This window comes from Eurypyga helias, unplaced genomic scaffold (assembly GCF_000690775.1).
Source record: "Eurypyga helias isolate BGI_N326 unplaced genomic scaffold, ASM69077v1 scaffold5876, whole genome shotgun sequence".
In the NCBI taxonomy this organism is placed as follows: domain Eukaryota; kingdom Metazoa; phylum Chordata; class Aves; order Eurypygiformes; family Eurypygidae; genus Eurypyga; species Eurypyga helias.
This window is the reverse complement of record NW_010258483.1, coordinates 25,594-52,000: the sequence shown is the minus strand read 5'-3', so window position 1 is coordinate 52,000 and position 26,407 is coordinate 25,594. Positions and strand designations below refer to the sequence as shown.

The window sequence follows — 26,407 nt, the reverse complement described above, 5'->3', positions numbered from 1 at the left end:
AGAGTGAGTCAAAAAAAAGAAGACATTGATACAGCTAACCCATTCTCCACTTTTAGAAAAGATTAAATTGGGAGGGGGGAATCACTTGAAATCCTACACGAACAGCAGCTCTTGCACTGGGATACAAATTGCATCAGCTGCTATTCCAGATGGAATAGCATCTCAGAGTAACGTCTCCATAATGAAGATTATTTTTCCTGACAGACCCTGCGTGCGCACAGCTGTTCAGCACTCACAGAGCTGTCTTCAAAAGTTCATAGTTAATCTGTTTGGGTTTGTTTTTTTTTTTCACTTGCAAGAGTCTGCTTCGTTTCCAGAAGCGTTGCGGGAGAGGTGGTGATACTCACAAGACGACCGTTTGCACCAAGAACTGCTACAGACCCAAAAGCTAGTAATTTGGGAAAACGTTGCTACCCATCCGATAACCTCGGTTAAGGAATCATCAAATATTTGGAGAACCTCCTTGGCCAAAGCAGGATGTATTTCACTTAGGACTAGAACTGGAAAGCAATCAAGCGGGAAACCATGCTAGAACATTTGATTTGAGAGAACGTAAGGTCTAGTTGAAGATGTCCCGGCTGACTGCAGGGGTTTGGACTAGATGGCCCTTAAAGGTCCCTTCCAACCCAAACCGATCTGTGATTTAAGGGGAACAGGGCATCAGGTGCTGTAAGTAATTTTGCTGAAGCTGAAAATAAAAAGGATCTTGTTATGGCTCTCTTGAAAAAGTCCGACGGATGGTTCTCTAATGCTGTAATTAACACATGGATTGCTAGATGAGAGCATTTTGCGCGCAAATCAACTCGCATTTTATCAAACTGATTGTGTGATAAGGCCAACATACGTGTTAACAAAATAAACTCATTTCGACCATTCCACTTCCGTTGTACGAAACAAGGCACGCGAGTCTTCTCTGGCAGCAGCCGAGTTAGGGAGAGGAGAGCCCTTCCGAGCAGCTTTGGCTTGAGTTTCTTAAAAGGCCTCGGGGACCAGGTCAGCCAGTCTGCTTCTCAAACAGTTTCATTGAGAAGTAGTAGTAAAGCCGGAAGTAAGTGTTGAAATGACGTGTGTTTTTTGCTTTACAGATCTGTAACACGTTTATCTTGTTCTTTGCGTGTGCGGTACAACACCGGCCCGAGGCACCGGTGTTGCGAAGAAGTGTCACCGCTCGCTACCTACTCACTGTTGCTCTGAGATTTTCAGTTTGAAAAGGTAACAATCGGTGACGGATTCGCAGTCAGCTATCATTATCAGTCAAAAAAACCACAACAATAAAAAAAAGAGAAAGGAACGTCCATTTGGCTTATGAACAACCATTTGAGACAAATGTGGGGGGAAGAGAAAAAATTTCAAATCTGTTACCCGGAACAGCAGCCGAGCCAATCCGTCAAGGCTTCTGTAGCGTGGCGACAGAGCACGGTCACGGCTTCTCACCGGCACAGCTGTTCAGCGAGAAGCCAGCAAAGCATCTCCAGAAATCTAGTTAGGGGAAAGGATTGACAAGTCATCAGACAGGCCCAAGTCATTCCCTGAAAAGCCTTCTCGGGTCCTGCTTACCCCAGACCCGTGTGTCTGCCCAGAAGGTGTATTTGACTCCTACTCTCCCCCTCCTAGTGGGATGGGTCACAGGGGTACCACACGTGGATCTGGATCCCAGGCAGAGCCACACTAGGTGCTTGCCAGCGCACAGGGTGCTCCACAGAGACCCACCGACATCACCAAAAGCACCTTCAGCTTTGCCGCGTCATTAGCGTTAATTGAAGAGGCTCAAAATTAGAGAATAAAAATCTCAGGTGAAACATCACCCCCAATCTGCAAGGCTGGTTCAGGATACTTGAGAACAAACCAGCAGAGCCCTTCAGAGCCTGTGATGAACGTCCATCGAGCTGCAACTTGCGTCTCCGATTTAGGGCAGGGCAGCCCCTGCCTCGGCTGACCCACATCCACGAATCCCACACAGCTCCCAAACCATCTCTCCCACAAGGGTGGGGAGCATTTGGTCCTGGTTTGGGTGAGGCCAACGATCTTCCCTGCCGCACCAGGTGACTAAGCTGAAGGCAGCCCTGTGATGTGACAGCCAGCGAGCGAGCGTACCACACGGCATGACAGATGGCCTGCTGTCACCGACCCGGCCCACCACGCCGGGGACGGCCACCGCAACCCACGATGCTTCACTCCCACATACCACTGCGTGTCCCAGCGTGTGATGCAGGGCCGTAATATATGGGCAATAAAGACTTCCGAAGGAGGTTGCGCGTCCCGTTTCTGCCCAGCAGCTGGCCACCAGCAGTTTCAGGCAGCTGCCGCTACTCGTCTTTGTAACCAACTCCAGAAATTTGGTACCAATTATTACACAACTTACGCGAAGAAATTCTTCACATAATGGTGTGAAGGCACTGGAACAGGTTGCCCAGAGAAGCTGTGGATGCCCCATCCCTGGAAGTGTTCAAGGCCAGGCTGGATGAGGCTTTGAGCAACCTGGTCTAGTGGAAGGTGTCCCTGCCCATGGCAGGGGGTTGGAACTAGATGGTCTTTAAGGTCCCTTCCAACCCAAACCATTCCATGGTTCTGTGATTTTGATAAGCTGTATCAGTTTGGAATCAGAATATAATTTTCAAACTTACAATTTTTCCTGAAATATTTTTCTTAAAAAGAAAAAATAAAACCCTCTCCCATGTGCCTTTTTTCTTAAAACACTTCCAGAAGAATCAGCTTTTAGACAAAAATCAAGTAGTGCCTGTGTTGCATGTCCTTCATTCCGAAGCGGTTTGGTTTTGTTTCTAGAGCAGCAACAGAACCACATTTACTTCCCTTTTTAAGCAAACACAGCAAGAGAGCCTTCATTAACTGCAACGAGATCACTATGGTTTGGGAATAAAGGACAACTACTTTGCCAAAACCTTCTAAATGGAACTTTTAAAATCAGCAAGAACATGCAAGGTTTTAAGTCTTACCTAACTGGAAAGAAATCATCTTTCAGACATTATCAGCATACTGGATTTCTTACAAATGGGGCTTTTTGCTTGTGCATCAAAACATCACTGTTTTCTAGAGAGATACAGTACTTTGTAAAACCAAGTGGCACTCCTGCAAGAAGCTTTAATGGGCTGGGCTTGATTTTTTACTGTCAAACCTGAAGATGTCAGAATCGCAGGCCCTCTGCCCAAAAATGAACACACCCCTTCTCCAACACCTTTACGAGGTTTCCAGCCAGGTAACCCATCTAACACGTAACGATTTGAGTCCAGCTGTTCGGTGACATGATTTATCCCAGTCACTTCCTCCCAAAAAGCGTATTTACAGTCAGAGAGGGTGCAATTATAGAACATACAGTACTTACCCAGCACTACGGAGCATCCCGACGGGCGGGAAGCTGCAGAGCACGTTAACTCCTGGAACACTTAGCAGCTGACAAGAGCCATCGCCTCCCTACGCGCCGTGGTGTCGCGCTGCCAAAACCAAGCAATTCTTACAAGTAAGTCAACTAGCTCCACGCAGTTATTTCAGGCACCTCCTCCTCCTCCTCATGGCTTCAGGGAAACAACAATAAAACAGTGGCCGCTGCCAGCTGTTGGTGTCTTTTGGCTTTGTGTGCTCTCCTGCCACATAATATATTTTACAGAGACCTTCTCATTTTTAAGATTTTAAAAAAAAAAAAGTTGCAATTGCAATGAATTTTGAAGTGAAAGAATGAAATGCTTGGTTAAAATATCCTGATTTTTTTTATGAATTCAACTTACCAAAAGGAACGCAGAACTATATTCTTAGATATGTTTGCTGACAAAAACTCAAACCCAAGGTTAGCAAAGATTTTGGACCACAATGTGTTTAATGACTGAAACTGTACGTGAACGAACTACAGCTGTAGCACAGCTACAGAACTGTCTAGTTTTAGGTTATGGTGAGTGATACAATCAAGGTAATGGAGAAAACAAACTAATGAAAAGAAATTGCCCGCATATGGATTTATGCATTTCAAATTCTCCACTGTCTCCCACTGCAGTGCCTTTCTGCAAGAGGTTTTAGCAGAAGATGGACTTCCATAATCCAGATAAACTACAGCTGTAGCACAGCTACAGAACTGTCTAGTTTTAGGTTATGGTGAGTGATACAATCAAGGTAATGGAGAAAACAAACTAATGAAAAGAAATTGCCCGCATATGGATTTATGCATTTCAAATTCTCCACTGTCTCCCACTGCAGTGCCTTTCTGCAAGAGGTTTTAGCAGAAGATGGACTTCCATAATCCAGATATTCTTTTTTTTCCCCTGCCGTGAAGGCCACAGACAAACAGTGATGCCTGCCGCAGCAGACAAGGCTGCTCCTTCAGTAACAACCTTCCATTCACAGCTCAGCTTCACCCCCTGAACATCCTATGCCCCGTTTCCACACCAGCAGCTGCATGGAATATCCACCATCCAAATAGGACTCCTGCCTATACAAGCTGTCCACATTCACAGGAACGGGATTCGGAGCCCAGTTCAATGTTCGGCAAAAGAACCATGCTGATCACGGGAAGAGAACCCCAGAGCCCTGAGACAAGCGTGCTACAGCTGTGGGTTCAAGCAGGAGAGCAGAAACAATCGGACTACGACAGCAGAAGGGCTGTATTTTTTAACTGTTTCCTACTACATACGAGAACAAATGCAGGATGTGATGTTTGCTTAGTTTTATTAATTTATTTTTGCAGGAATCTGCAACTCTGAGTATGCACTTTCTGGAGGAACCATGCATGCATAGCCTCTGAATGCTTTGATACAAGTTCATCTCTTAGTAGTAAGTTCATTCACAGCATACACAAATCTAGAATGTAGACACCATATATACAGGATTAAACGAGATCGTGTCGTCTTTTTTTAATGAAAAAAATTTAACAGGGTTTCACACAGCAGGAAATATGGATTAGATACACTGGTGCCACCATAAATAAATAAGTTTCAAGAACACAGTTTTTTAAAATCGGTTTCAAAGGTACTGAAAAATCCAGGATTATAATATTGCATTAACACCATTGATTTCTGATTATTAACCCCAAACCAAAAAGAATTTGCATTAATATTTATGGACATAAACAACAAATGAAAGCCCCAAACTGAAGAAATCTGGCAGAATTCAGTCATGTCTAGCTTCATACAATATTGACATTCTGAAAGGAAACAAATGCAGCAGTACGCAGCGACAGCACTGACTAGGAGATGTGACACCTGTGCACGTTGTCTGTCTTTATGGGATTTAGAGTCACTGTGGTACAGAGCACGTGAATTCCGTGGTACCAAACACAAGCTGAGGAACTGCTTAGTCCCACGGCCCGCTTCTCATCAGGACAGTCATTTTCACATTCTAGGGTACACCACTGAACTTTAAAACAAGAGCTATCATCCTGATGACAAGCTTGTTTTTAACATATTTAATATTCTCACATTCCTTTTTAAAAAACATTCTTTATTGGTTTTATTTTGTTTTGTCCCCGTTTCAACTCAAGCATTTTTATTTCAGTTTCAAGGGGTTTTACAATCAATAGTAAAAGTATTTAGAAATTGAAATGAGAGATGTATAACTGGGACAGGTAAAGTAAACTGAAAGAGAAGGTTTTCTTTTTTCTTTAAAAAAAGAGTGATTTAGTAGCATATCATAATCAGAAAGTACTGAGACCAGCTCTTTTAAGAATTATTACACCTTTTTACCACACCTCCCATTTTTCAAGAGAAACACACACATACCACAGACACACAGATACACAATTCAATCTGATCTAAGACTACATTTTACAAAGTACTTCCTTTTGCTTGACATCCCACCCCTCTCCTCTCCACCCCAGCAAGACTAATAATTACATCAAATTAAAAGTAGATCCAAAGTTGAGGATTTGTTTTGGCTTACTATGGTCTGAATCGTTTTCCACAAGCCCCACTCTAAACTTTTAAAGCACTACAGCAGTACTCTATAATTAAAGGGAATTCATCTTAATAGCACAGTAAATATAAAATAAGCTTTATAAAATTTCAACGAACAGTGAAATAATCTCGAATATCTGAATGTCCGAGTCAGTTACAAACTCTACCAACCTAGTAGCATGGTTGAGGGAAAGCTCAGTCCTTAAGGAAAAGAGAAATCACAAGTAGTGCATTAACGCAACGCGACAGCATCAGCATCCCACCATTCACACACGCCCACACACACACACGTTTTATACAATACAGTGCATTTTGTATGCCAGCTGACATTAGGGTTTTATGTGCATTCAATAAATATTACATAAACCAATCTTTTTTGGCATAATTGGGGTGTGAACAGCATCACCTGCTTTCAGAAGGAAAACGGATCTTCCAATATTCAAAATACAATTTACATTCTAACAAACTAGAAATATTCAAGCACCATGTAAAGTCTTTACTATTAATGTTTGAGTACGGGCATTTACAAGTAAAAGAATACAACAGAAGGGTTGAGGTTGGGTGGGTGGTGGGTTTTTTTGGTTGCCTTTTTTTTTTTTGTACAAGCAACAAATGAGAGTAATTGAAAAAATGGAATAAAATAATTGGTATGAAGGAATTCATCTGCAGTTTAACGGCATTCACTCAGTCTTCCAAAAAGTATCTCGCTGTCACAGCAGCTTTCCTCCCTCTTCCTCTGGTCAAGCTACGGCTAAGCTGAGCAAGTCCCCATTTATGGTTATTACAGTTCAGGGGAATACTGGACTGCATGCTTTCCTCCCCTCCACACCCCCCGTTCAAAAGTAGCATCCATTCTGTCCGAAAAGGGCCGAGCTGTACCGGTGCGTGACACACCTACTCTCATTTGCTGACTGTCATTTCAGCTGCTATCATTTTGTAATTCCAGCAAAAACAAATGCTTCCAGAACTTCAACAGAAGTACAAGTGAACAGAAAATTGAAATAATACAAAGGCAAAGGCATCACGATAGAAAAGTCACGAAGTCACTGGTATTGTTTTGAATAATTCATTATACAGCTGATTGCAGCAACGGTACTGCTTACCCTCGGTATAACGCTTCTGCCCATCTGCTTTCTGGTTACCTCAGTTTTGTCACACTGTCAACTTAGATGAACAAAATTAATATTTGCCTTCTAAATCTATTTGACAGCAATTTTTTTTACTCCTTTTCACAGGTGATGAGCTCCCCACATAGTTTTCCTTTCTATCTTTCTTCATTCCTATCCTAATATTCCTATCTCTGATGCCTTAGACTTTGTTTTGCTCATCAGCATTGCACACTGACTGTCGGAGGTCTCTTAGCTTATTTAAAATTACGCTGAAGATGTAATTAGTGCAAGAACATATGGAAAATGCCAGATAAAATACTGGTTCCTCATCTAAGATCACAGTTTGGTTTTTACTGTTCTCTTCACAAACTGCGGGGAAAGAAGACACCAGATGGAGCAACGCAGTCCGGATAAGTTTTCCTCCGCCCACCCCTTACAAACGCTGCTTTATTTTAAATAAGGATTCAGACACATGATTGTTCTGCCACAGCTGAACATGTTACCACACATCGACTGAATTGTGGTAATTGACCATACAGACGTGGCTGCCATGAGCTCAGAACACATTAAAACATGAGCTCAGAACACGTGAAAACGAAGCAGTTTCAATCTCTCCCGGTAAGGTTCAGCTAGTGTCTTTTGCCTCACAGTCGCCAAGTCAACCACCCTAGCTCGGCTGATGTGCCCAGCTGCGGCTCTGAATCGTGACAAAGTTATACCATAAAAGCCTCCAGTGCACCGCACCGGCTTCCGACCGGCACGCACAACCATCCCGCTCAGCCGCACAGTTGCGTAAGGCGATCATTCAGCTGCCCAAACCCGAGTCCGATTTCACAGGTATCGAGTGCTTTATTACAGCAACCTGAAGCGTTCAAACACATGGAACATCACCTTTATGATACAGTATCTCATATGCATAAAAGTACCAGTATGATTTTCAGTGGCAAGTCTTGTGTTCTTCAACCTACGGCAAGTATTTCCTGATCAAAAAAAAAAAGACTGCAGCGTGTCGTTTCTTAGGATCTGGCATTTGCTATTTTACACAGGCTGGTTTATTAACAATGTGCAAATAAACCTTTACTGAAGAGCTAATTGATTAATTTTCAGCTAACTTTGAACTGGGGCACAAGGTACCTTCTGTGCTGTAAACATCATGAATTCTTCACAAATTGGAAGCTGAAAAGGACTAAGGAGCTGGGTACAAACTCTTCTCATACACAACCATGGCTGAGCTCAAGTTTTCCAAACTGAATTTGGAGTAGTCTGTGTTTGGCACCGTGCTACCACGCAGCACAGGCCTAGAAGGTCATTGTAGGTATAAGCATACTTTTAGCTTTCAAACACGACGGCCTGATGAAAGCATGCAGCGGTATTTTCATCCATAATACGGCAGAATCCATTCTTAGTTTATTACCAGTGTTGACACAGCCAGGTGAGCACTGTACAAGCAAAAGGGATTGTAAAAAATTACCTCTGATTAAACTCTCTGTAACACTCATACAGTATCTCACTTAGTCACCTTAGGTTACTATTTCAAACAGCAATTTTTTTGTAGACATAAGTTACCCTGAAAAAAAAGCAGCAATTACAAATACCCTTCTCCTTGCTTTTTATGCATTGCAAAATTTATCGTTGCATTTACCTGTCTTCTTTTTCAGTAGTTTACAATCTAGAAGCACAGGGAGCCTTTGTTTTCCAGCTAGCTGTGGCCAGGTTAAGTCAGCTCTGGCTCTTCAGTTTTTCTGGTTAAGTGTAACATTTCACACCACTACTAAGAGTCCTATAATTTAATTTTTTTTTTCTTTAAAAAAAAAAAGGTGGTGGGTTTTTTTGGTGGTGTTTTTTTTTTTTTTTTTTTTTTAGCCACTAAAGCAGTAACTATAACCACAGGACTAAACACCAGTAGTTATTTGCTTTCCTGTATACATTCTTTCCAAAAATGAACCCTTTTACATTTTCAGGTTTCATTTTCTGCTTTGCTCACTGCAATGGGATAAGAAAGAATTTCATCCTTAATTTATTTCTTTAGTGTAGCACAAGCAGAAACATCTTAACACACCGCTCCCACCCCTTGCAATATGAAGATTGTTGACTGGCAAAGGCCGGGCAGATGGAGTGAAAGGTTCCCCATGTTTCCTTCTCCTACAGCTGTCGGCTTCAGAGCCTGTTTTCAACCCAAAGCAGCCCCTTCCTGATTTTCAGGTGTATCGCGGCATTTCACACTGCTCACAGCGATTTAGTGCTGGGTGATTTAGAAAGGTGCAGCTATCACAATTCCATGGAGCCCCTTCAAAGTCTTCGTCTCTTGGCTGAGTCCGTGGAGTCTGTTTGGAACTGTTTTGATGCTCTAAAAAAAGCCAAAAGGAAAACATTTTTTCTTATTTCAGAAGAGAAGAGTGATAAGGCAAGATCATACGACTGGCTTGTCACCTCATTAAACACTCTATCTTAAAACGAACATGGAAACCTTCCTACTTAGGTGACATTAAAGGTCTGTTACTAAAGGACTTCTAATTCACTTTGTGAAATCTGAATATTTAAAGTATTTCACTTCCACGAAGAGTCACTTAACCACAGTGCACTAAAACCAAAACCAGCAGTCACCACTGTTGGGTCACTGATACTGCTAAAGGTTTAAATGGCTTAAAACGTACTGAAAAGTTTGTTACTGGCACTGCAACACCATCCTGTTCAGGAATGGCTTCATAGGTGTACGTACAGCAGCCGGATACCAAATTCTAAAGTCCAATAACCCTACTTCACCTGAAGTGAAAGACTGCTTCTTTCTGCATCTTTTTCTAGCATTTATCCAGGCTGAAGCAAATACAATACAAAAAAAAAATGGTAGGCCTGTTTCAAAGCAAGATGACTGTTTTTATTCCTCATGGCTTTGCGGCAGGGACGTGTCATACATTAGGCGTTAATCCACGGAAAGACTTAGTTTTCCAGCGTTTCCTACCACCACTTCAAGACCTCAGGTTATGTGCTAAAAGCAACACACACACTCCGAGGATGCGGCAACTCTACACTTTACAAAATGTTAATATTCGGAACACAAACCTGGAAGGTATGATTCAGATACCCATCTGCTAAACAAACACCTGTACAACAGCTTAATTAAAAGAAAACTTACATTGTGAAAAACGACTCCAATTTGTAGTTCAAAGTGCACACATTACTGTCATCTGCTAAGAAATCTAGCAGATGGCTGACAGCACAAAGTTAGCGCAAACAGTACTTAGGTTTGTGTGTCTTCGGAGTCACACTTGAAGAAAACAGAAGTAACCTCTTGCTTAGATGTACTCCTCTAACGCCTCTCCACTCCACAAGCTGCGAGTCACATTAACAGTGCCTGGCCCCAGCAATCCCTTCTAGGCAGCGCTGTGGGCACTAGACCGCACTCATGCTCACCAGCCAGGTGCCAGCGCAGAGCAGCCCCTTGTCTGCCCGTACCTGTCCCTCTGCCCACGCCTTCAACAGCCGAATATTAAGGAAATGGATTTGTTTTAAGGATAAAAACAACCAACCAAACAAAAAGATGACTCCATGTTAAAAACCAAGCTCAAAACACAGTACACCAGTGCTGAAACTGACCTCTAGTAAGTTGACGCAGGCGGGAAGCTAGTCATAGAAGCCATCCCAAATCCTTACAAGTCACTATCTTTCCAACTGCCACGTAAAATCACTTATTTCATGCATGTTATTTTGCTTTAAAGTAATAAACCAAATAGGCTAGTGTAATTAAGAGAATCTCTACAAGCATCAGGAAGTCACAGTGCCTTAAATCAACCACATGACCACTGCAATTTCACATGAACCCTGGCAGCTGCCTTCATGCCGCTGCTCACCTGCTGCTACTGTCTTTCCTGGGAACGCATCCCAGCATTGGTCTGGGTTCTTTTGGGGATTTTTTTAACCACGAGCAGTAGTTCTGGGCTTTCTCTTTCGTTTAACTTTCCACATACTAACCATTTTATTGCATTTAAGGGTAAAATACTTGCTTCAAAAGTGGGGGGAGAATTTCCTTATAGGAATTCCAAATTCAACTGAAAAAAACTCAGTTGCTGATAAGCACTTAACAAAAACTTATTTAAAAAATCTGGATATGCAAGCAGACTGTATGATTAGATTCAGTAGAGTGACTTACTTTGACCCTGTGATTTCAGTACGTGCCAGTTACAGGAGACACGATACTAGAAATCCCATCACACATAACATTTTCAGAGAAAAGACCACTGATTTTTCTGTATCACAGAACAGGATCCCAGGCTGGCTATTTCAGCAGAAAAATATAAAGTGTTTTAAAACCTCCACTAAGGTTTGAAACCATTCTTTTAACAGATTTCAGGAATTAAAAAGGAAAAAAAAAGACCTAAGAATACCTGAGACAAAAGATAGGATTCTGCTCCAAAATCACCACTAAACATAGTGGAGTTGAGAGCTACTGAGCTACATGGCAAGTAGGTGCCTGCTTAGGATGAGCTGAGACACTGGGATGTACAGACCAAATCTCCACTGCTCAAAAAGTGAGACTAAATACAAAGCTCCTGTGCTTACTTCAAACATAAGTCTCCTGAGCTGGGTATGAATCCTCGATCCTACACAGTTAGCACAGAAAATATTAGAAACCCATAATGAACTTGTACAAGTGGGACACTGTTATCTGTTTAAATGGAAGTGAGGAAACATGTTATGTCTTGGTCCCTTGCTGTGCTAAAGCTTCTGGGCTATTGTGAAATTCGTACTCTGCACAAAAAAAGTAAGTAAAATGCGACCAGTCAAGTTAAATTATAATTAAAAATATAAATGCAAATTTTAAAAGAAGCTGCCGGCACCAATTAGACTTGCATAAAAGATTTCAACTAAACTATAAAAATCCTAACAATACATATTAGAATACAGCTAAACAAACCTGACAGAGTTTTTAATAAACACATAATTAGGAAGCTCATGTTAACACATAAAAGCTTGTATACTTCAGATCTTTCTCTAATAGTGAAAAACAGTGTTTACAAACAACACATCAACAGAACATACATCTGCAACAACCTGCCTGAGAAAACAAGCTGTAGCCAGGATTACTGCACTCAGATAAAAATGTTGTGTTTCGGTTTATATATAGAGAAAAGTTATAATAATTGGAATTGCTTCCTGTCATCACATTTTTTTTTTTTGTTTTTTTTTTTTTTAAACAAGAAAGGCAGGGAAGGGAAGCCTTCTCAGTGCGGATTAGGTAACTTGACTCTTGTTTGCTGACCTACCCTTTTTATATGGCTTTGGTGGCACAACAGGACCAGGCTCTATGTTATCATAGAAGTTACACGTGGCTTTCGGATCAAAGTTCCCTGTCAGAAAAAAAAAAAGAAAAAAAAGAAAACAAAGAAAAGTAAGAAAGGGTAACTCCAACGTTATTTACATGCCTATGGAATGACAATCCCAAATGCTGGTTCATGGTTCTGCTCAGAAGATTGGATTTTTTTTGTTTGTTCATATGTTTTTGTTTCAAGAACATACAGGAAGTGTCATCAGAAGTGTAGAGTGACATCCTGGTGATTTCATAATCCAGTGTTATAAACATCTAGAGGCTTCAGATTCTATACATCTTTTTATTATGACATTATATATTAGCTTTTTCCTGAGTAGTCTTCTGTCACATATTTTTAATTTTGTGTTGGTTCTAGTAATTTTCCAGCAGGCTAATACCATAATGAAGAATCAACTGCAGCTCAATGTTCTGAACTGATTTAAAAATACGTGAAAACATAAATCTGCCTGTAGGACACATTCTTGGCAAAAACGGAAGACTATGCATATTCTAATCTATTTGCTTCTATTTATGTCAAGTTGGTGTCACAGAAAGAGGACTTTTATAGACCTAAGTAGATTCCTGTTTGCCACCTTCTTGGTTGAAACCTGTAGTTGTTTTCTGTTACTTGGTCAGAGCCTTTGTCAGCAAAAAGTTAAAAAGTTAAGTAAAACACCTTCACTAAAGAGATGTTTGGTTTTTTTTTTTTAATTTGCTCTTGAAAAAGTCACTTTTACGTCACCACTTTACTGGTAATGTAAATTAACTTGGCCCACAGAAATATTAAAAATCAGAAAATCAAGTTACAACTGAAAAAGATACCTTTTATAGATAAATTGATATTGGCAATTAGAATTGAACTTTTAAAGAGCCCAAGTATCCACACCTTTAAGCAGACAGATTATTAGAATCATAGAATCATCTAATTTGGAAAAGACCTTTAAGATCATCCTGTCCAGCCATAAACCTAATACTGACAAGTCCACCATGAAACCATGTCCCCAAGCACCACTTCTACATGGTCTTTAAATACCTGCAGGGATGGTGACTCAACCACTTCCCTGGGAAGCCCGTTCCAGTGCCAACTGGAACAACCCTTTCAGTGAAGAAATTTTTCCTAATATCCAATATAACCTTCACTGGTGCAACTCAAGGCTGTTTCCTCTTGTCCTTTTTTATGTGGGAGAACAGACCAACACCCACTTTGCTACAACCTCTTTCAGGTAGTCTGTAGAGAGCCGTAAGGTCTCCCCTGAGACTCCTCTTCTCCAGGCTAAACACCACCAGCTCCCTCAGCAGCTCCTCACAGGACTTGTGCTCCAGACCCTTTCCCAGCTCTGTTGCCCTTCTCTGGACACACTCCAGCACCTCAGTGTCTTTCTTGTAGTGAGGGCCCCAAAACTGAACACAGGATTCGAGGTGCGGCCTCACCAGTGCCCAGTACAGGGAGACAAACCCTTCCCTACTCCTGCTGGCCACACTGTTCCTGATGCAAGCCAGGATGCCATTGGCCTTCTTGGCCACCTGGGCCCACTGCTGCCTCATGTTCAGCCAACTCTAGACCACCACCCCCAGGTCCTTTTCTGCTGGGTGGCTTTCCAGCCACTCCTCCCCAAGCCTATAGTGCTGCCTGGGGTTGTTGTGACCCAAGCGCAGGACCCGGCACTTGGCCTTGTTGAACCTCATACAGTTGGCCTCGGCCCATCGATCCAGCCTGTCCAGATCCCTTAGTAGAGTCTTCATGCCCTCAGGCAGCTCAACACTCCTTCCCCACTTGGTGGGGTCTCCAACACTCCCACCCATATTAAAAAAACCCCTATCAATTCTATACCTCTAGATTGAAGGAGATCAACTTCTTTCAGTGTACAGTCAACATTTATCTGGAGCTGTCTGTTGAGGCTTCTCAATCTGGTCATTTCCTCAGGCTAGAAAGAAACAACCCAAAACAGTAATTGTGGGAAAGTTAGTGTCTTATCTGACATAGAAATAACAAAGATATAGCAGTGTTAACAGCTTTACTGGAAACTGCGTATAGATAAGGCACTGAAAACAATCGCCAAGATTCAACTTCCTGTCCCGTCCCCCCTACCCAATTTACTTCCTCAAAAAACATTCTTCTGTTGGTATTTAAGGAGGAAAGTAAACCAAACCAACAAAAATTAACAAGTTGCCTATTATTAAATTCATCAATAAGAAGACATAGCTGAGCTTGTTTATAAAACCATATACCTTATAAAATTCTGCATAAACTGGTAACTTCTACGTGATGATCTGGAAACAGAATACGAGCTGCAGTTCACATTAATTATTACTTGATTATAACCTAATAGGCGAGAAGTTTATTTATTTGCATCACCCCAAGGAGCTCCAACATGCCAAACCTTCTAGCCTAGTATATTTAAATTGTTCAGTGCTGCAAGACAGTAATTATACTTAACAGAATAATCCATTATTTAAGTCCATATATTTGCATGTCATTAAGCAACCCCAAGTTACTGGAATACAAAGTGTCCTTAATGCTAGCTGCAGTGATTATTAACATCTATGTAGGAAGAACTGCTCTGTCCTAGAACACAGTCCAGCATCACAGACAAAGTCACAAAATGACAGACCGTTTGAGGTTGGGAGGGACACCTGCTCCAACCCCTCTGCCCAGACTGCAGATGGCTTCTGAGTATCTCCTGGGATGAAGACTCCACAACCACTCTGGGCAACACATGCCAGTTCTCAGTCAATCACACAGTAAAAAAGTGGTTCCTGATGTTCAGAAGGACCCTCCTGTGTTTCAGTTTGTGCCCACTGCCTCTGGACCTGTCACTGGGCACCACTGGGAAGAGCCTGGCTCCATCCTCTTGGCACCCTTCCATCAGGTATTTATATATATTGATAGTTTCCCCCTGGGCCTCCTCTTCTCCAAGCTCAACAGTCCCAGCTCTCTCATTCTGCCCTCACAGGAGAGATGCTCGAGTCCCTTAAACATCTTTGTGGCCCTTCACTGGACTCCACTATGGCCATGTCTTTCTCTTGTACTGGGGAGCCTACTCCTGGACACCATACTCTAAGTGTGGCCTCACCAGTGCTGAATAAAGGGGAAGAGCAATCTCTCTCCCCTTGCTGGCAACACCCTTAATGCAGCCCAGGATATCATTATCCACCTTTGCCACATTGCTGGTTCGTGCTCAGCTTGGTCTCCACCAGGACCACCGAGGCCTTTTCTGCAAAATTGTTTTACAGCTGGTTACTCCCCGGCTTATAGCGGTGCACAGGGTTGTTCCTCCCCAAGTGCATGACTTAATACCTTCCCCTCTGAATGGCACAAGGTTCCTGCCGCTTGCTGACGTCCCTCAATGAATGGCAGCACAACTTGCCCAGTTTTGTGTCATCAGCAAACTTGCCGAGGGTACCCTCTGCCCCGTCACCCAGATCATTAAGATACTAAATGGGATCAGACCCAGTACTGACCCGAGGTACACTGCTAGTTACTGGCCTCCAACCAGACTTTGTGCCACTGATTACTACACTCTTGGCCTGGCTGTTCAGCCAGTTTTCAATCCACCTCACTGCTCATCCAGCCCATACTTCATCAGCTTCTCTGTGAAGCTCTCACAGGAGACAATATTGAAAGTCCTACTGAGGTCCAGGTGGACAATAACCAACACTCTCCCCTCATCTAGCAGGCCAGTCTTCATACCAGAAGTTTATCAGATTAGTCAAGCTTGACTTCCCCTTGCTGAATCCATGCTGACTACTGCTGATCACTTTCTTGTCCTTCATATGCCTGGAAATGGTCTCCAGGATTAGCTGCTCTACCACTTTCCCAGGGATCAAAGTGAGGCTGACCAGCCTGTAGTTCCCTGGATCTTCCTGCTTGAAGACAGGAGTGACACTTGCTCTCCTCTAGTCTTCAGGCACTTCTCCCAAACACCATAATCAAAGATTATCTGGAGTGGCCTCGCAATGACATCTGCCAGCTCCCAGCACTCATGGGTGCATCTCATCCAGGACCATGAACTCATGTATGTCTGCTTTGCTTAAGTATTCTCTGACCTGATCCTCTTCCACCACTGGTATACCTTCCTTGCTCCACACTTTTCCCAGGGTCTCTGGGACTTGGGAATTTGGACAACAAAATACCTCAATATAGCAAAATACCTTTATTTAAAAAACAGTGAAACCTTGCTGCATGAACACCATGCTGTGTATGTCTCAGGCACATTAAGCAGACTTAAACACACACTTTTAGAGGTTGTTAGGAAAGTAACCATCTATTCAGTTCTGTGGTCCAGAAAAGCACATGTATGCAACTTTCAGAAATTCCGTTGTGAACACTAAGAATGCTGGACACATACATGTTTCTTAAATTACAAGAACTTCCTTACAACAAGCCAAGAACTTGCCAAAATCATGTCCAAAGATTGAAGATTTTATACCCAAAAATATCTTTTGTATAACAATTCAGTTCATAAAAACATGAAAAATAAATTTGTAACTTGAATTAAAATACTAACAAATTGCTTACTGTTGGAATTGCAGTTGTACAGCTAACTCTTCGAAGCCGCCTCTGCATTAGATCATGCTCCATACCATTGACTTCAGCTTTCAGGCGTTCGAGCTCTTCTTTCTCAAGCTTCAGTTCCTTTGCTAATCTCTCCATCCTTGCTCGTTGATGTAACAGCAAGGCTAACATTTTACATGGAAGAAACAGTTACTAACACACAAAAACCTGGAAAACTGAATTCTTAACTTACGCGTAAGTTTCATGAGTGACCTTTCTGGAAAAAAAAGGTGATCATAAACATGCAGCCAAATATCAGTGTGAAGATGCTTTCATGCCAAATGAACTACAATTTAGAACAAAGTTCTTCCAGAATAAAAACACATTTTAGACAGTAACTTGAAGTTGGTATTACCATTTTGGTCAAAGCTTCTTTTTTTGCAATTGTTCTTTCTCGTCTCAAAAATACAAAGGCACCTGTACAAGGAGACAGCTTCTCAGGATGAAACAGCAACCTAGTTATATTAATACTGTACTGACAAAAAAAAAAAAAATACCAGAGGTAAGATCAGAAGGTAGCACACACTTCGTATCTGCTCCTCAGTAGCAGCTGACATGCTAGCCTTATGACATTAGCCAGACATCAGTTCTGAATTGGTGGGTTTTTTTTCACTGCTATTACAGATTATGCCATAACAACTTTAAGTAGGCTCAGCTTTTCAGAGAGTGCTGTAATTCTCAATACTATAAGTTCCCCGGTGCACAAAGGTAAAAACTACAGAACTTCCATGAAACGGACTAGAGAATCCAGAAAATAACAGGTAGGGGCAGTTCAGGTGCCTCAGAGTCTGTAATTCCACAACAGAGCTGATTCACTGTCCTCTAACCTCTCTGTGCTGTTCATCATTCTTTCATATTTTTGTCATGGTACTGAACTTTATGACACTCAGTCACAAGCTGATGTTGAGCTGAGCAGCCAAAGAAAGAATTTTGACTAGCTAGAAAATACTACTAATTTTCTGTAGGAAGAGCATTTCTCAGTATTTCATCATGACGCAAAACTGGCCAAGTTAATTAGCGTGATGCTTTCTGATCTGGCTGTTTTTACCTGGCTGAGGTCTACTAGGACAGGGAAAAATGAGAGAAATTTGCTGTGGGTATTCAGACAAGCCCACTGTTCACGTAACAATGTTCCAGCAAACTGTGCAAAGGTATGAAGATGCAGAATCTGCAATACATAGCACCAGCCAGCACCTGCCCTTTTCTTCACCCCTAGCCAACACAGGCAAAGAAAAACCACAGAATGTCTCATGAATATTTGCATACTAGCTAAAAAATGAAAAGGTGAGAAAAAAGCAACAGTGACACAGCTTACTGGGGGAGGATTTAAAAAAAACAAAACAAAACAAAAAACCCCAAACCCAACAACTCAGTCAGGAGCACAAAAATGACCTTTTTTTCAGACGTCAGTATTCTGTGCAAAAAGTATTTTGTGCAAAATGTATTGAATTCTGTATGGATCCACCAATTCACAGCCAAAAAATAAACACTATCCAACAACAACATCAGATGTTGTCATAATACAGGCACTATTATTACTGAACAAAACTGTTTCTACTTTTTGAAGTAGCATAAGCCATTCAAGAACAGCTTAAGAGGCACAGACACCAGGCTGTATGATTCTCCACTATTACTATCAAACCTTATCTTTATGTGATTCCTCCAATTTGACACTGATAATGTTATAACGACATGACTCCACTACATAGCTTTGTGTTATACTTCAGTACAACTCATCCAACATGACTCACGCTACAGAGAAGCCATGGAGGTACAGACACCGCAACGGATTTCTGTAACAATCACAACAAAAAAATATTCAAAAGAAAATTAAATAACCTTGTTCCCTATGTTAAGTTGTTAAACATACTCTTCTTTAGGGCTCTTTTGCAGGAGTAAAGGATATAACGTTTATTCTTCTACAATTTATTTCTATCAAGTGTTCAGAGCGCAGCAGTACCAGAGGCTGTAATAAAGCCCCAGCTGTGGTAGGTTGCCACAAAAGCAGACGCCCCCCAAAAGCACGTACTAACCAGTTTTATTGGGTTGGTTTTCCAAATACACACATCTAGCCAAACACACAAAGGCTTCAACATTTCAGAATAGGTTTTTCTCAGTTATACGATGGCACTTTCTTGCAACCTTTAATGACTCTGTGACAGGAACACCACCAAACAAAGCCTGTGGCTCAGGAGTCACAGACCCACTAGTGTTTGTTCTGTCTAAATAACATTCTGACTGGGGCTACCAGGTACAGAACAGCTCTTTGTTGATGAGCGAGGGTAACTCAAAAGACATGAAGCGAGGTAAGTAATCAAGAACTACAGGGCAGGATTATAACCATCATTTCATCTCTCCACAGTGAAAGGAAGGCTAGAAGGAGCAATGGAGGAACAGAATCTCATTTCCAAACACAAATACAGAAACAAAACACATTCTTTAAATAATTGCTGCTGATTATCATTCTATCATTATCCAAAATAACTGTTTTGAATGCTTGCAGACTGATTCATTCGCTCAATTTTAAATGTTTCAAATCTATAAAGCAGATTACTCTGAGAAAAGCAGTTTGCAGCAAAAGGGTTTTTTTTTTCCTCCCCTAAATTACTCAATTCTTCATTTATATGTAGCATTAAGACTATGTTCTATCCCTATGCAGCAGAACACACATCCTAAAATGTGTCTGCTGATCTGTTCCTCCTCTTTGAAACCTCTAAGTGGAAAAAGTGAACCTCTGATTAAAGTTTTTCAAAATAATTACTTTAATACCTTTCAAAACAATGATACGATTTTTATTGAAACACGAAGTCATTTTAGCTGCAATCCTACCTCTGTTTCCTCTTTCATTTAATACTCTTCAATCTAAACCAAACAAATTGGATTCAAATTCCCTGCAGAAGTTAGTGCTTCAGGTTTTATAAAGTACCCTTGTATGAACCAAATATGAAAAAGCCAATAAAATCCACATGTAAATTCATGACACAGTTCTTAAACAGAGCACTTACAAATCTGACACGCAGTATATAAACAAACCACTTACTGGTTGGCTGCAGTGTTTTGTTTTCAGAAAGTCCCCCAAGATCAAAAGCACAGCAACTTTAAGAACCTCAGAAATTCTTTATGTATTAGACAAGTTTGGCAAAATATTCTTTAACTTGGAACAAACTCTCTCATTAGATGATTTTGGTGCAATTTCTATTCTCTGTACAGGTTCAAAAACTCTCCCTTAGTAAGTAGCAAAATCAAGCTAAAAATGCATTTTACAACAATACAATTTGCAGGGTGAAGCATTTACCTTGAGTGTAAGCATAGTCGTCTGATCCAGAACTAGAACTTCTCTGATACTTATGGCTTCCTTTTTCTCCTCCAGATCCTGGGATTACAGAAATAGGCTGAATAGGTTCTGGTGCTGCAGAACGCTCTTCTTGGTCCACTAAATTTAAAAGATTCTCAGTCGGTGCTCGACCTACTGTGATTTTAAAAATGGTTGGGTTTGGCTGAGATACCATAACCCGAGGAGACTGTGTTGGTGCACCTGTAGGTCCGGTTGGTTGAGTGTAGGTAATATATACTGGATTAACACTAAATGGAGGTTTGGGTTGACCTGACATACCTCTTGATGGAGAGCTTGAAGGAGGAGTAGTGGCTGCATACAGCGGGTGCTGGTTTCGCTGAGATGGTTGATTACTTATTGGTGAAGGACTTCTGTTCATTGCAGTCCCAGGTCTTTGCGGTGGCTCAACTGTAATCTCTATTTTGTTCATGGAACCTTTGGATAAACTAGGTCCAGCAAAAGGAGGAAGATACGATACAGAGTGACCGCCTTGTTTTTGAAAAGTCTGGGATGCTTGCTGATATGGATGGGGTGGGACAGTTGAAGGACTAGGAGGCATGAACACATGTGAACTCTGATGACCCAGCTGAGGTGGCTGAACTTGGTGTTGAGGAGAGCCAAAGGGAGAGGGACACTGGGATGCCGGTGGTGATCGAAAAGCTGACTGAGGGATCTGGGGTTGTTTAGGAGAATACTGTGAAGGTTGGTAGTTCTGTTGATGTGGATACACAGGTAGAGGACGGGGAGTATAATGTGGAACTGGGCCCTGTGGCGATGAATGCCACTGTGTATTCTGAGGAGTCTGTCGTCCTGAAGAACTTTGAGATGTTTGTCTTATATAAATAGAGCCAGGAGTCCCATAAAGATTGCTTGGAATCTGTGGAAGAATTTGTAGAGCTCTGGGTACACTCTGTCCAGAGGGGAGGTTTTGTGATACTGTAACAGTAATGGGATTTGTACTGTACCGAGGTATGTGCATATACGTGGGAGGAGGGCCTTGCATAGCAGACGTGTTCATTCCTGGTTGTATGGAAGATGGCTGTGGAGGTGGCTGTGGAGGAGGAGTAGCTGCATTTCTATTCTGGTCATTCATGAAAAATGGATTGTAACTAGGAGAAGCTGCCACAACAGCGGGTGCAGAGTGTGGTTCTTGAACTAAGCATATCAGCTGTTTACCTGCCGTGCGTTGTGGATCAATATGTCCATCGCTTGAACTGTGTACCAGTGTACGACCACCATTAAGTTGAGCTCCATCCCCTGCATGATAGCTGGTATGAGGATGAATACCCAGATTAATGTGCAAAAGGCTATTTCTATTCATTCTGGTGTCATCAGGGCTATGGTACTCCATATATAAGTATTTGTTGCTCTCCTGTGCGAGGGCTCGACAACAGGCATCTAGGTTGTTGTTGTTCTAGGAGTGAGAATAGACATCTATTATTGTCAAACAGCAAAAGAAAAATCCACTGCTCAGTGTTCAACAAGCATTCAACTGAAGCTGGGATCAAGCCTAGCTTGAACACAAGTAAGGATAACATTTCACAGACAGAAATTTTTATATACAGGCAATAACTCCGAAGTCATAGTATGCAAGTAGTACCTATCTCTCACCGTATCTAGGAAAACACTATGATAACACTACCTACAACATGACATATTGAAAAATCAAGTCCAGTTGAGGGGAAAGCAATGGTTAGAACTCTTGGCATCTTCTGCAGTGAACAGGTATGTACAATTAACTACTTATAGTAACAACACAAATCATATTAAACTAGAGCAAAATTGCAAGCTCTGTAAGGTCCAACTAAAAGTGCAGAATTTAATGTTTACCTGAGTGTTTACTAGTTTTAGCTTTATTTTACTGTTTACCTGAGTATTTCTCTTTACCTGAAAGTTTAAAAGTCCAACATTTGCAACCAGCTTCTCTTGGTAAACCAGAATTTAGTGCTTTAAATATTAAGTCAGAATAAGTATTGCTTGAAAAAATACTGGCAATTCCATAAAGCACATCACAACTCTAACATAATTTCAACTGCCTTTAAGAATTTCAGGCTTAAGGGTAAAAAAAGGTTTACTCATACATCAGTGAGGAAACCAAATAACCCCTGTAAATGTTTGATTTGTTCTGTGGTGCCAGCAGCTGAAACTATACAGACCATAAATTATGAATCAGAAAGTATAATGGGGAATTCTCTTTCTTTCCCTTCTTCCCCTCTCCATTCACTTCAGCTTAACCTGGTCTTGTGAAAAGAACGACATGAATTACAGCTTTTCCAAAGGAAGAAAATCACTAGAAAGCATTCCAGATTGTGGATCTTTTTTGTCCCCAGTTTCTCATACAGCATCCTGTATCAGCTGTGGTTCAGATTTTAATTTAAACAGTAGTTAAATTTAAAAAAAAAAAAAAATCACTAAGTCAAGTTCAACTACATCTGGCCCTCAGCAGCCAAACTTTGCAACATGTGATCCAAGACTGGTACGTTCTGTGATACACAGAACAAGTGTGTACATCTTTATATATACATGCATACACCCCCACCTTCCTTAATGCGCTAAGATTGCCATTCTAAGGAACATACATTAGTAGTGGTTTCACTTCTATTTTAAACACTATTGCTATATAAAGTTTGTATACATATTAATACTCATGTGGCCTTGCAATACAATTTTCCTACAGCCTATCCAGTTGGTTGAAAAGTCACAGTTACATTTCATTTCTAAAGGACTGATACCTAGCCAGTCTTAATACTAAAGTGAAGATGACCTTCCCAAAATTTCATACGATTTCACTATCAGAGGAATACACATATTCAGCATCCTCAGATGAATACTTACTACTGAACTTGACAGAAGAGTCCAGAACTTACTTGTGTATGGCTCTGACTCTATGGATACTTCTCCCTGACTACTTCGTCTTCATGCCAAGCTCCCTTCTAGACCCCAGTGGTCAATGGGAATATCCAGACATATCACAGAGAAGTTTAAATCCAGAACATGTGGGAACCAGACCTTGTAATAATAACCAGCATCACAGTGCCAAGACAGCAGTCTCAAGGTTAACTGCTACCATCAGCTACTTGCCATCTAAACAGGACTTTATAAAGAGAGTCCTTCGCTTCCCCAGGTCACTTCATCAGGATGGAGGCAGACAGAGCACAGACAGGACAAGCCCTAACCTGATCTTCTCAGAGTATGGAATATATTTGCCATTTCAAAGGACCCTCAATTTTTAATAGGTCCAAAATTCACACTGGTCTAAATCTAGAGCACGTATTGCAATAACTTAATGGAAACCAGCTTATGTATCTTAAAACAAATATAAAGTGGATTTGGAAACAATTTCTACACTTAAAAAAGGGGCAGATATCTGCAATGTAACATTAACTAGCTATGCAGAACACCGTATTATACAGATAAAATGCCATACGCTTCTGCAGCATTAGAGGTTCTTAAATTTTAACAGTTTAAAGATGTCTGTGACTTAAATATGGCTCAAAGGGATCATGCACTTAAGAGTATAGAAGAGATGACTGTCAGGATAAGTAAAGCTTTATATTGCAGGGCTTCCCCTGCTTTACATTTGTCTGAAAGCAATTAATTTGTATTTGTATGGTTTAGAAGACACACAGTGCAAAAATTACAGCCGCAGTTATAAGTAAACCTACTCTTCTGTCAGGGACAAGCAGGATGCAAATACAGCTTAGCTGCAGCAGTTTATCATGTTAGGTTCCACCTTCCCATGTTAGGTTCCATCTTAGTTTATCATGTTAGGTACCACAAAATCTTTGTACATAAAAGACAGGACAAAAATGCAAGCAGTGGAGGAGTCTTTTATCCTTTCAAAATAAAACCAGAAGAATGAAAATCTATGCTCCATGTACACTACTAAAAAGAATTTTCAAACTACAAAAATAAAGTACACGGACTCCTAAAAACTCTTTACCATACCTGAAGCATGCACTGAGATACCACCCCTTCAGGTATCTCAGGGAAACGTTGTCGGAGATCATGGAGTACCTGCACATCGAGTTGTTGACTGCCCTGCGCCATGCCAGATTGATGATGTTCCAGATTACCAAAAGATGGAAGTCAACAGGCCTTCCAATGATTATGGTCTTCTGAGGCTTCTGGCATTTTCTATAGGAAAGAAAGCACAATCAATTATCTTTTAAGCCATCACAACAGCTTTTCCTCCTTCCCCAGCTGCATGTGTAAAACAATTACTGGATTACACTTTTAGATCTAGATATCGAGGGACAATGGCTTAGAGACAAGACTGGGAATTATCATATCTCAAATTCCAATACGGAAACACTTAACATTTCACAGGTATGTCTGCATGACATTTCACTGGAATGCACTCGTTCAGGTCTTTACACAGTCCCATTGCAGCATCGTGTAGGTATAACTTAAATTAATCTGACCTGCATAAAATGGAACTGTTATATATTTACTTCCAGTGAAATTCTGAACAGATTGTAGAAAAGTCTGAAGTTATCACAAAGGATGTACGTCTTTGTTATTTACAACATGCTACGAATAGCAGGCTGGAAAACTAAGTACCATGATTATAAAAAAATACTCCTCTACTATTAGGGCTTAAACTCTTTCCTCTTTACATCACTACAAATCCAAGGAGTTGGAAGCAATTTTTGTGAAAACACCACAATAGTTAAACAGAATTTGAAGAGTCCTTTTTAGAATCATGATAAGCATCTATTTAAGATTTTTGTAAAGCAAGCTATTATATTCACGCTGCCAGTGACAAAAAACCCTCCATCCATTTCAGGATTCTTGTATTCAACAAGATTCTACCTGAACTTCAACCCCAAGGACTACTAGAAGGCAAGTACAGTCTGAGTCAACAAATGCTTTTCTCCCTTGTGGCTCACAATCACAGCAGTAATCAAAAGGTAGCTGAAGTCACAAAGACTTTGCATGAAGGTGGTGCATGACACAGACCCTGTAACACATTTATTATTGCTAAGCTTCAAAAGCCTTTTCTAACATTACTACTCCGGTGAATTCTTAACAGTAGAGAATGTAGTTTCCCCAAGCCTGTAGCTTTGCCTGGGGTTGTTGTGACCCAAGTGCAGGACCCTGCACTTGGCCTTGTTGAACCTCATACAGTTGGCCTTGGCCCATCGATCCAGCCTGTCCAGATCCCTCTGCAGAGCCTTCCTACTCCCCGGCAGATCAACACTGCCACCCAACTTGGTGGCAGGCACAACTGGCTGGAATACAATACTTGCTTCCTGTGTTGCTCCACAGCACCAGGCAGGTGGAGAAGTTAGTTTTCCTGAGAACCAAGAGTTTACAGTGCAGACTCCGCAGCTAGGATGCTTAGACACCAAGAGCTCCTGCTGAGTCACAGGATACCAGGAAAGCAATCCTTCAAAGCTGCTTTCTTTCACAGCATGCACAGGCCGAGGGACACGTCCAGGTGCACTGTGCTACCAGTCTTGTAATTACTGAAAGTTCACAGAGCAGAACACATCAAAAAACAACTCGGAGTCACAATGAAAGCAAGCCACTTCACCTGTGATTTTCAGAAGTGAGTTGAGGATACCCAAACTCTAGTTGACAAGTATTTCACCATGGTGGAATAAATTAACTTTGCTACATACATGGCAGTTCTAATGGCAAAAACAAAGACAGTGTCACGGAATTGGTCCCGCTGTGTTAACATACAGAGATGAACTCAGGAGCCACGAGTGAATTTGGGGATTATGCAAAGCATGACTCAAGTCCTATGCAAGTACACTAATCAGTTTTTCACACCTTTCACATGCCCGAATTAAAGTACAAGAAAACAGTATCTTAATCTTCTTTCCTTAAAGCCTTGCAAGTGTACCTTGCAAGTTAAGAAAACAGTCAACAGTTCCATCAATCAACTGATGCCTCTTTTCTGAAACAATGAATAAAAACGTAGAATTACTATGGCCTTGAGAGCCCCACAGTTGAGATCAAATATATACAGGCAGGCAATCCATTTCAATACTGTTATTTCTGAAGCACTAAGTCACGTAAAATGAAGGTACATGAATCATCAGTAATGAGATCCAATTGAAAAATGTATTAGGTCAATACATACTACCTGGAAGTTTATAAATTATGTACTGGTGTGCATTTATACAATTAAAAGGTATGCGGCAACTAAAACAATTCCTGAGTTAATTTCCAGAAAACAGGTTACCTGGAGGACAGCTT

General features: G+C 41.2%; 1 protein-coding gene across 1 annotated transcript; it reads right to left on the bottom strand.

Moving 5' to 3' along the window:
• Positions 1-8,850: 8,850 nt before the first annotated feature.
• TAB3 (TGF-beta activated kinase 1/MAP3K7 binding protein 3) lies at positions 8,851-24,247 on the bottom strand. The gene is made up of 6 exons (XM_010154340.1): positions 24,146-24,247; positions 20,159-21,611; positions 16,828-16,988; positions 14,140-14,233; positions 12,265-12,348; positions 8,851-9,350 (listed from the first exon to the last, which is right to left on the bottom strand). The coding sequence occupies exons 1-6, from the start codon at positions 24,245-24,247 to the stop codon at positions 9,202-9,204; spliced, it is 2,043 nt and encodes a 680-aa protein (XP_010152642.1). The 3' UTR covers positions 8,851-9,201.
• Between the last annotated feature and the right edge of the window lie 2,160 nt (positions 24,248-26,407).